General features: G+C 39.1%; 1 protein-coding gene across 3 annotated transcripts in view; it reads left to right on the top strand.

The window, feature by feature from the left end:
• The first annotated feature begins 209 nt into the window (after nt 1-209).
• phldb1b (pleckstrin homology-like domain, family B, member 1b) overlaps nt 210-12,465 on the top strand; it is a 117,332-nt gene continuing 105,076 nt past the window's right edge. Inside the window, exons 1-2 of one of the 3 annotated variants that reach the window (XM_063907753.1) lie at nt 210-272; nt 364-411. In XM_063907753.1, the coding sequence (XP_063763823.1) occupies nt 385-411 (27 nt within the window). In that variant the 5' untranslated portion in view covers nt 210-272; nt 364-384. Of the gene's footprint in view, nt 412-8,144; nt 8,377-12,465 lie in introns of those variants that run through there. The other 2 variants (XM_063907752.1, XM_063907756.1) reach the window with 2 other exon arrangements.

Here is a 12,465-nt window from a genome sequence, read left to right on the forward strand (position 1 = left end):
GTGTTTGTTAGAGGGGGTGGGGGGTGTTAATAGCAGCCTTCCAGTCATAAAAAGAGGGTGTGTCTGTTTTACGAATGAATGAGCAGGCTGATTAGCTTTGTGAAGGGTCTCAGAGGAGGGAGGGGTGAGGGAGTGGGGAGAGCAGGGCCACACTGGAGCAGACACTGTTGTCTCTAGTGTTAAACACACAGTCAGTCAGCGGGCAGACACACCAACCTGCGGAGATCACCGTCACTCTCTTTGGATGTATTTTCTGGATTTGGATTGAGAGGGTAGACTGATTTGAGTTTTTTTTTTTAAAGAAGTCTTTACTGATTGGAGTAAGGAGTTGGAAAAGTGCAGTGACATATATTATTTTCACAGTTTATTCACCTGGATCCAAGAATGATGCTCAAGAAAGTGAGATTTAAGGTAGGAAAATGCTTACTACTTTACACTGAGAACGTTTAATGTAAAAAACCCACACTGTTCATGTCTCCACTTGCTATTCAGACATGTGACATTTTCATAGAGAAACTCTTCACATAACTCAGCAGTGATCCAACACATTTAAGCTTTGTAAAACTTTTCCACTCAGTGTCTGCTTGCTCCTTCCTGGTGAAGTCCTCTGGCTCACAGGAAGTGATGTGTTTAGACTTTATCTGGAGACATACACGCATCATTCTAACTAAACAGAGAGAGGAATGAGAAACGTCCAGCAGATAGCTACACACTCTGGGAGAGGTATGGGATCACTGTGTAGCAAATAGGATAAATACTACAGCCTGATCAAATATAACACAAAAATAATCTGAATTAAATCAATGAAACTGACAGATAAGCAGTCTAACCCTAGTTTTAATCACTTATAATGACTTGCTTTTATATGTTATCTTTTTATTGCTTTTATTCTCCTTTTTTGACATTGTTTATAAGTCACATATCTCTATTCCTTGATGATGTCTTCTCTCTATACTTTTTTTGTGTATTTTGTTCACCCTATTAAGCTATTTTTAGGCCTTAATCTGTCCAAACACTTATTTGATTTATATAATAATATTTCTCTAATACCTTTGCTAATATTAAAACTGTTCACATAAGGAAACTTCTTCCATCTAATATTTGCAATTCTTTTTAACAAAATAAAACAAAATAAAATAAATAGCGTTACAAAAAGAAAATAAAAAAAAATAACAGTAAATAAAAAAATGCGAATAATAAGAATAACTGCATACAAAAAAAATAAAGTAATGTTTTTATTGTTATTTATATTATTATAATTACTAGTATCTTTGTATCCAGTTTAACAATAAAAGGATAACTCACCTGTCATCGTGGTGCATTGAGACCTTTGCTTTAAAAACCCGGTGTGATTTAAGTGTCTGATCAAAGCGGTGTGTGTCATCAGCACAGACAGTTCAAAGGGAGAAGTGTGTGTGGTGACACTGAGGTGATAATTAGAGCTCAGGAACAGGAACAGCAGAAGCTGTAACACCAGCAGCAACCTTAAATAATAAAGATGCAAGTATTAGGGAAACGCTTATTATTCCACATTACTACGTAAATCTCTTCATCCGTATCATTACTTCACGCACCTTCACAAATTCAGCGAAAATGTAAATTATAATACCTCTGTGTTTTCATATCATACCAATCGCTGTTGATGAAAAGAATGGTTTTAAAATAAATGATAAACATTAATGACACTAATAAAACTAATATACAATTTAAAATCGTAATAAAATAATTGAACATTAAATGCTCAATGTTCCTAATGTCCCTTTTGTTATGACAACCAATGAGCTTTTCAGAATGAAAGTCCTTTACAGACGTAAAACAACAGGAAATAAGATTTAATAACCCTCTGGGATCAAATCGGAAAAAACCAGACTAATTCAGTGCATTTAGTTTGAAAACATTTGCAAGTTTTAAGTTTGGTTTTGGAGCATGAGATGATGGACTGCAGGAGTTCTCTCTGCAGGAGGCAGACCCCCTGCAGGGAGCTGTAGCTCATTCATTATTACTGTTGATGCGGCAGCCATCAGAGTCATGTCCTCACTTTCACCACTGACAATACGTTACCATGGAGGACTGTAAGTTTAGATGCCGTGGGACAGGGAGGATGAGAGTGAATGGAGGGTCATCAACAGATCATGTTATTTCACTCTCACCTGTTAGTGCCAGCTGTTGCTGTTGCCGTCCTCTGAGAGGTGAGACTTTTCCCGAGCAATGTGTCAAACAGAGTGCGAGGAAGAAGAGTGAAAGGCAACAAAACAAATCAAGACAGAAGTGAAAGGTTGTTAGCTTTAGTTACCTCAATAAAGGAGGTTTTATCTTCAGTTTGTTCTTTCAACTGCTTTCATGAAACTTTGCAGACCAAAGTTTAATACATTTAAAAGCGCAGTCAATTCAAAGGTGGATGAAAGCATAGTTTTTCTCTTATTTCTCTTATGAAAATAGCATAGGCTGTGCTTTCCGAGGAATCTTAGTTTTGTTAAAAAGGCCCTATTAATCTTTTTAGAGTTTCCCTTGAGTGTCAGACAGAATGTATGAGGGCGGTGTGAGGACAGTAACAGACAAGGATCCATCAATGCCCTATTAGAGCTCTGCTATACATATTTCTAGCATCATAGCCTTTGAAAATGGTAGTTTGGAACACCATAAAGACCTACATTACAACCATGAAGGCATGGATTTTACTTTTCTGTCTACTTTACGAAGGAACCATTCTGTGCTACTGTGTACTGACCTGTCTGTATTGGGAGCAGATGGACACATAGAGGATATTGGATGAATTCTGTACCTGTGTGTGGAAATTCCTCAGTGTAAGCATTCAAACAGCAGCAGGTCAGCAGCTCTTTGTTTGTTTCTCTCCTCACACCCCCCTCATACATTCTGTCTGTCACTCAACATCCAGACTCGGTTCCTGAAACCCAATTTTGATTGATGATTTTTGCAATAAACCTTTTCAATCTTTGAAATTAAAAGTGCTCCTTTTTAGAGTCCAGTTTTTAGAGCTTTCTTTACTTCAGTGTCCTTTTAAGGAACTTCACCTTGCATGAGGATGAACATTACAATAGATGTGCCTTTCGTAAATGCACAAATATACAAATTAGATACCAAAATCAGTCCAAAAAAACATGTAAAAAAACATTCTGATGTAATCTGTTGTATTTGATGCTTAATTACTTGCGGTAACGCAAGAAAAAAATGGGGTCATGGGAATTTTAGTCTGTTCCACCATTGCAGGATTTCGCTAGTTTTAAAAATGGTTGAAGAAATTACACATCTCATCAACAAATCCCATAGGTCTTTTAAAAGCGAAAATAGTCACGTTATACCTTCATTAAAGAAAGTGTCTCCTATATGCACATCAAATGATTACCGCAAATCATTGAAGGAAATAAAGTGTCTGTTTTTCTCCTTTACCTTTTCTCTAAAATTCCATTAAAATAGTTTATTAACAAACCTATTTTGAAAGTAAATGTCATATGTGTTGCCACTTATTTCTCCTGTCCAGTGTTGAAGCAGGTCACATGACCAGCAGTAGGTGGCACTAGTGTTCTGCTGTTCCCCTGCTCTCTGTCTCAAACACCACCATAATGAAAATGCCTGCAGCTAAACTCAGTAATCCCTCAAAACAGCAGCGCTCCCAGACTTTTGTCTACATAAACCCCTGCTGGCCGTCGTGAAAACACGGGAACAACATGTCACCATTGAGAGATGGAGCATGACATGTGGATTGACACCACTCGGTGATAGTGGTCTTCAATGAGCTGTTTCTGTGGTGGCACACAACAGAGCCGCAGCTTCCTACAGCATGGCCCCGGGCCCCGGGTGCAACATGTGGGAGTTTGATCCACCACCCGTCAACTGCAAGCATATCCTGGCAAAAAAAATGATGACCCACTTCCTTCAAAATCTTTACATTCCTCCCCCTCTGCCGGCCCTGAATCGCAGGGTAATTGAATGTGTATCCCGCGCAGATACGTCCGAGCTTTTTGTTCCCTGAGTGAGATACTCCAATCATCTGAAAGGATCAAGTCAGCGCCCATCGAGGCGCTTTGATGTTCATAATGAGCGCTTCCCTCGGCTCAGCCCCGCAGCGCTGCACACTGTATGTTTCTATAAAGGATCTGAATGGCTGCGTGGGTGCTGGTGTGGAGTATGGGGAGGAGGGGAGCAGAACCAAATATGCTTTTCATTAAAGATGAAAGGAGAGAGAGCTTTTACTGTCTGGTTGGTGTGTGTGTGGTGTGCGTGTGCGTGTGTGTGTGTGTGTGTGTATACACATAAAAGAGAAATTTACCTTTGACCCCCAGTGGTTTACCTGCAGGCTGGTCACACTGCATGTCTGGTGCTTTTTTTACCGCTCCATGCAGAGAGAAGCACACAAAGGAAACTTCAAAGATGCACTTGTTGCTTCTTTTTGTATATGCCCTGCATAATCTTTTTAGCTGCTTGAAGCAATCTTGTCATTGCGGGCTAATACTGTCAGGATGGAATTGAACCTGGAGTTGGGATGTTGAATTGAACCTGTAATTGGGATTAGAAAATGGAATTGGAATCCTGAATTGGAATTAGAAATGGAACCTGGAGTAGGAATGTTGCACAGAAACCTGGAATTGGAGTTAGAACCTGGAATTGGAATGCGGAATTGGAACCTAGAATTGCATTAAAAAACTGCGAATTGGAATGGGAAATTCTAACCGGAAAATTGGGCAACTGAGTCGCATGTTTTCCTTAAACTAGCCATGTTTTTTTTTGCATTACTAATTGCAAAGCAAGGGCCAATACAAAAAAGGGACACTCTTCCAATACACTCACCAGCCAGGGTGTAAAGTCGGGGTATTAACGGCCTACTCCCTGCATCCTATTCCATACCTCTGTCAGGATTGGGGGAAAGGACCCAGGCGCAGAAGCAATAGAGGAGGCAGGGGTTCAAATGTATAACAAAGGTCGAGCTTTTATTGATAAAAAAAGCTGATAATAAAAATGTACAATGAAGGAGAAGTAACAAAAGAAAACACAGACTAACCGGTGGAAAAGGAGGCCGAAGGAGATGCAAGACATCACAGGGAAACAGCAAATAACGACGATGACACGACAAAGAACACAAAGGAAAGCACAGACTAAATACAGAGGAGGGTAATCACAAGACAAGAAACAGCTGGGAAGGGGGAGGAGACACACAGGGGCAACAGGTGAGCACGATCAGACAATCTGACAGGAGGGAAACTAAAGACAGGAAGTAAACTAGACAAGACAGGAAGTGAACAAGACAAGACAGGAAGTGACAAAACAAGATACATTTCAAAATAAAACCGTAAACAATAAATACCAAAACTGAGATCTTAACAACCTCTGACCCCCTTGCTCGGACCACGGCCATCTTTGACCTCAACAATCATTTTGGGTTCAACTACACACCCGTACATTTTCGTGCATCTTGGAAGGATGGTGGTGAAAAAATCTTCTCTGCAGAAGCATCGACCCCACAGCAAGACCTATACAGCATGGACGTCAATAAGAATCAAACAATTATATATTTTCAATAGAAGTGTTAACTAGCCACTATATCCTGTTTATGAAATACATCGAACTGATGCTATAGGAAGAACAGGAGTCATGCATTGTTTTAACTTTACTAAAGAATTGGAAATGGTGGTCAGACAATGCTGTGGTGATTAACAATGCTCTTGCAGCAGTTATAATCTGTGCATTTTAAAGTGTGTGCTGAGGAAATTTCCCACCAGCTGCCATAGATAACATCAGTTTGACTACGCCGCAGCCAGTCTTTGGTTGGGATGGTGTTTTTTTTCTGTTTCAGCCCAGCTGTGTTATTTAAGCTGACAAAGAATGAGTACACTTCATATAAATCATGATGAATCCCCCCCAGCCTTTTGGGAATGTTCGGCATTTACAGTTTGTCATTCGCAGGACAACATACTGTATACACAGATTGCACACAGTGGTTTCAGCTGTAATTCAGGCTTGATGATATCATAGTGGAGACCTTCTGGACCCAGATAAGAAGTATGGTTAGAGAGGAACCACTTTGGATGTACTGTAAATTCTGAAAAACATCATTACTTTAGCCCTTTTTTAAGCTGATCTGAATCAGTTTTTGTATTCTAAGTGTTATTTCATAACTCTGCACCACTACATGTCTCCGACCCCGGAGTACAATGTGGTACATTGTGGATGTACACACAGTATTTGTGTGCCCCAGCCTTTAAATTGACTCTCTAAGGACATCATATTCTATGTCTGTTGATTTTCTCTAGCAAAGCCAACATACGGGTCACTGTCAATAAAGTCTGCAAATATTCTCTGATGGCAACAATCACATATAACTTATCAATTTGTAAGTAACACACTAAATCTTTACATTGTTTTTCTCCCACTAATTATGCCTTCAGGCCATATATTTTTCCTTCTGATGACGTCACAGAATTTAGGGGGGTACTTGACTGTGTTTGCAGTACAAAGTGTCCTTCAAAGGTGTAAAAGACCTCTCTTTTATAATGAACTATGGAAAAATACTTTTGGCCACAGGGGGGTGTATCATTGCAATACCATGAGTGGCCACTTGGCCAAATTGCAAGCAATGCTTAGCATGACTTTAAGTTTGGAGACTTCTGTTCCTGAAATCTAGACCTCAACGTCGGCTAATTTTAAGTACCTAAGTAAAACCAGAAGCACTGAATGTTCTGTTGCTAGGTATTCGTAGGAAAACGCATACAAAACAACTGAATTCTTCACAAGACATAACATGAAAAGTGTGAGTATATGTTGCATATAGACAAAGATAAGATAAGAAAGATAAGAATTACTTTATTAATCCCAGACTGGGACATTTTTGCATTGCAGCAGCATAATAAAATACAGTACACATCATCGCACATAGAAATAAAATATAATAAGAAATAAACAATTCTTAAGTATGGACATCTTAAAGAAGAAGTATAAATACAAATAAACCGGCATATATATTATTATATATGTGTGTGTATACAGTTGAATATGAACATAAATAATCATTACACTGTGAGACAAGTAGACTATTGAAGTTAACAAAATATAACGCAGGATATTATATACATAGTGGTGCAGTGAATGGAATATTAAATAAAGTATAAATGTACAATGAAAGTGTCAAGTGTCAAGTGAGAGTGATGTGTTCCAGTTAACAGAGGGGTTATTGCAGTAGGCAGGAATGTTCTCCAGACACAGTTTCTTTTTAGCATCCCCCAATCTAAGCGTCTCAAAAAGGACATTTACAGGCAAGACACAAACGAAGAAAATGACCATAATAAAGTAAACTTTACACAGGAAAATTATTCATACAGGCCACAAGAACCCTAAAAATCACATAAAGTATTTCTGATTCTGATGCATGCATAGTGACTAATCTCAACCCACTAAGAATGATGTGCAGTACTCTCCACCACCATGAACAAAAACTCCATATGAGGTTTTTGAGTAACTGCATGTTCTGATGTTTTTTTAACCATGTTCAAATGTTGATTGTTGTATAATTCCATACTTATGTTCAAACCCTAAATCAAATGTACTTATAGTTACATTTCATAAGAAAGGCATGTCAGTTAGAATAAACAAGCGTAGAATCGACCCTACTCCGGTGAGGTGAACATGTAGGAAAATATGGCTCAGACTAACAGTAGTTCCAGTGTGAGAGAATAAATGGCCAGTTGCCCTTGCACTTGTTTCCACTATTTTTTCGCAACCTGGTTTACCTTCCAGTCCTGTTTAAGGTGAACATTTCTGCAGCTTTTAATGAACAACGCAGCATTTCTTTATCCAAAAGAACGAGCGCCTTGTGTCAGCGTGTTGGGGCGAGACTGACCGGACAGGAACACCCCAGAGAAAGAGGGAGAGAGAGGTGTGTGTGTGTGTGTGTGTGTGTGTGTGTGTGTGTGTGTGTGTGTGTGTGTGTGTGTGTGTGTGTGTGTGTGTGTGTGTAGTGTGTGTGTGTATGTGTATGTGTATGTGTGTGTGTGTGTGTGTGTGTGTGTGTGTGTGTGATGGCGAGAAAGAGAGTGGAAGAGAGAGAGGGAGGGGACTAGCAGCAGCAGACTGTGTGTGTCAGCAGCCACATGGCTTTAGCCCAGTGTGTGTTATGACAGCGAGAGACAGTGTGTGTGTGTTCAGAAGAGGCAGTGAGTGAGAGACCCTTACGACAAGAGAGAGAGAGGGGAGGGGGACACAACAAAGAAAGGAGCTTCCTCTTTGGATCCCAGTCAGAGTTTTGTCTTTTTGTCTGCAGCAGTGTATGCTACAATCTCGTCTTTATGAGCAGCAGCAGTGTGTTTGCTTAGTGCTGTGGTGTTACTGGACCACCCCACCCAACACACACCCCCCCCACTCCATCAGGTAAAGTAGATGCTTAACACATTTAATATAAAAGGCAGTTTTCACAGTGTTCAAGGTTCTGAGGTTGTGTGTGTGTTTGTGTGAAAGGCAGTGCAGGTCTCAGACAGTTTAATCATAAAGCTACTGTAACATGTTCTCTTTTCTTTTTTGTGGCTAACACAGAGTGCAGTCGGGTTTAAAAGTAGTGAAACATTTTGATATCATGATTTACAAGTTATTCTTCCTGCGTTATGCTGTATTTATAGTTATTTACATGCATGTATCATACATGCAGCTACTCATAAGGTGAAACAGAACCAAATGTTACAGAATATGCACATCATTTGGTTGGAAGGCAACACAATGTGTTTCTGTGATCCATTTTTGAATAACAATGAAATAATATGTTACTAATGCTTGATAAGAGGTGGCTAATATGTGCTGTACATATTTTATGCCCAAGTAAGAGTGCCATTTGGTTACATTGTCCAGTGGTTTGATACAGTGTAATAGGCATGAGTGCTACAATCATTGACTAAATAAATGAGGTCATGAGAATAGGGTTGCTAGTTTTGATTGGAGGATATATTTGAAATGTTCCATACCAATATGTGTTTTTACTTTGATAAACCAAAAATATATCCAGTAAAAAGTGTCAAACCTTAAAAATCACTATGCTGCCATAATCAGAAATCTTCCATCGAAGATTAACACTTTATTGGTCCTGGGTGTGATCTTCTGGATGTTTCTGGAAGTTCAGTGTGTCCTTCGTTATCAGCAGCAGACACAATAGTGTAGGCTGTGCTGGTCAGGTGGATTCTGCTAACTTTCAATACAATGTATGTGATATCAACTTGATGTAAGCATGGTTTTAGCGTGTTATGCTAGTGTCGGATTTAGTTGTTAATGTTGATGGTACTACTTGATAATCTCATTGATGTTAAATGATGATTTCATCCACAAGAAGCAATAATTTCAACACACATTTCACCTGCAACCAGGAGAAATTAGTTTTAGCAAAACTTTAAAATATCTAATGATTGCTAACATTAGCCACAGTTAGCTCGTCACCATAATGCATTTAGCAGCTACACCATTTACTGCAAAGGTTCAAAAACGTTTCTGACCATAATCCACTATGTTCTAAACCAAATTCCCCAAGTACATATACCTGCAGATGTCAACAACAAACAACAGTGAAAGAGCCACATAGCCCTTGATGCTAAATCCTAATATGTAACATCTTTTAAATGTTTTCTTGCTAGAAATGACATTGCTCTACAGCCCAACTGCTAACTCAGACTCAGCTTCAGCTTTGAAATGTTCTACATGTTTTCAATATGGGCTTTCTTTTGGGAGCTATCCAAAATCCTTTGCGTTTAGCTATCTCTAATGTTACTAGTTCTTTGTCAGATTGTCGCTTCCACCCAAATTGTTTTTATAAATGTTTTAATTATTACAGCACATTTTTACGTCGTAGTTTTGTGATGTGTACATATAAAAAAACATTGAAATTTAGATGTTTCTGTCTTCGGTCAGTTGAAATACAGGTGCTAAAATCTAGGAATCACTGCCAAGTGTATTACATGGATATTTGGTATTTTGATTGTATAACATTGTTTCTTATGTTGATTATTCTTTGAAACATTACATATTCCTGTTTTAAACAATCCTCATCCTAATTTAAAATGTTGTCAAAAGCACCCTATAATCACTTATGGGGGAAACCCTAGATCGACCTGTTGCTATACCTGAAGGAAAGACATTGGAGATTGAAGGGAAAACTGCAAAGCATGGGTATATGAGTGTCAGTCAAATAATCTCTCCCTCTTCCCACCCTCCACAAAACACTGGCTGCTTTATAGGCTGAGCAAGAGAGACCCATACAGGGTTCGTTGTTGTTTGAACCTCCCGACCAAAGCAGAGCTGGGCAACATTTTTCGGGTGCCTGGCAGAGAAAATGGCTATGCAGAGTTCCCAGACCGCAGCAACTCTCCAGCTAGTGATAATAAATCCTTTGTTATGTGAGCTCATTCTGTTGAGAGCATAATCAGGCCAGCACAGAGGCACTCTATCTAGAGCCCCCCCCCTACTCCATCACCCTCAACCCCAATACTCAACATCCATCCAGACCCGTTCTCTCACTGGCTCCCCTGTGTTTGCTCCTAATGCCTCCTCTGGGTGCCACTTCTGCTGTTAGCGATACTGTTGACATTGAATGTCACAGATTTTTCCTGGAACGACACGACCTTGTAGGATTGTAATAACCATCTAATTTCAGAACATTATGGCTGCTTAGTGTAAGAGCCATGGGAAATGAATGAAAAGAAAAATGAGCAATTTGCTGGCAGGTGGTTGGTGCTAAATGTGGAGTAGGAGTCAGAGATACATCAATTTAATTTGCATTAGATGCTCTCAGTTTCTGCATCAGGATATTATATATCAGGGTGTAGCCGTTTGAGTGATAATTGACCTCCCTGTAAACTGGCTTGTGTCCATTCATTTAACGTGACAGTAATTGACTGCTTTCAGCTGAAACTGAGGGTACGATGAATGGAACATTTATGCACTTACCTACAGAATGGACAATATTGGTGTGTTGGTATTCAATACATTAACCAATTTTCAGATAAAATAAATGCAATATAGAGGAAAACTTGGGGGGTGATCCACTTTGACGTTGCAACCTGTAATGGTAAATAATACACTACTTGACCTGATTAAGGTTCTGTTTACTTGTTATTTCATAGGCTGAAAAAATATCCTTTTTCATTTAATTCAATTTCTTTTTTTGTTTAACCAACTCTCTGATCACTAAACTGAATTGTATATTGCACACTGATTTGTTAAATGTATGTCGAAAATAAATTATTACCAGGAGTAAACATTTAGTTTACAGAGCAACGTTCTTGTTCAACTTGTCAACTTACCATACCTGCTGTAGTCTTGCGCACAATATTCATTTGCAATGAAGCATTTTTTACAACAATTCACACATGGAACTGATATCATTTTAATCAACCTTGCAACAAGTTGGAAACTCAGAACATTTGTTTGTAATGTGAAAAATGATACTCATAGTGAGGAGCCCATAGAGATAAAGCACAAAACTCAGTTCCTCTAAGCTCTACCAGGAGTTTTATCTTCTCTCAGCTCAATGTTTGGGTTTTACAGCCAGAAACATATTTGTTTTCACTTCACCTTCAGCGCTCTCATCAGCCTTGTTTTCAGCAGCACCTGGTTTGGGAAACAAGCTCTGATAAACACACTGTTCCCAACCTGCCCAGCAGCAAACAGCAGACAGAGTTAAAAACTACTAGGTGAGCAAAGTGGTGCATTTAGAAGGTCTATAAGTATTTCTACTTAAGAAGGTTCCTTCCTGAGTGAAATGGTTTTGAAGTATCTAAGTGGCAGCCATGATAAGAGAGACTATATTCTTTAGCATAGGGTACACTGGAGCATCCTATACCAAAGGAAATAAGAAAAATGCCGACCAACTAAAGCCTGAAGTGGAAGAATTTTAAATGACCCACACTGATAACATCTGCCGTAAATATGCAGCATAGTGTAAATCCTGTTGTATTTTTTTTCTGACCATCTTTTCTCAAGTCCTTACAAATTGTCCCTCACTTTTTTAAATCACCTCAATTAAAACCATAATGAAGTGAAGGGGAATGGAGGAAATTAGGAAAAGCTTTTTTTTTTACTTATCAACTACAACCTAGGATTTGTCCTAGTAGTTGGAGGGGACCAAAGCAGAGCTAAAAGTAGAGCTGTAATTGAACTGTCCTCGGCTGGATATACACACGACTTCAAATGTGTGCATTAAATTTGCTTTTAGTTTAATATTGAACTGTGAGCATAATTTTACTACAACAGATGGATATGAACTAAACTACGAAGATGAAGCAATTGTTTTACATGTTAAGGGCTCTTGTGGAAAGACACAGTGAGGATGCGGAGCTCATGGGACAGCAGACATTACTGTAGGTCCTCTCATACTGCTCACTTTGTTATTTTCACAAACAGCTGTACAATCTTCTGTCTGCAGCCGTTCCCACAGCTGCAGCATGTACAGCTAACACACACTCAGAGCAGGCAGCCAATCAG

Source organism: Eleginops maclovinus, chromosome 18 (assembly GCF_036324505.1).
Source record: "Eleginops maclovinus isolate JMC-PN-2008 ecotype Puerto Natales chromosome 18, JC_Emac_rtc_rv5, whole genome shotgun sequence".
NCBI lineage: Eukaryota > Metazoa > Chordata > Actinopteri > Perciformes > Eleginopidae > Eleginops > Eleginops maclovinus.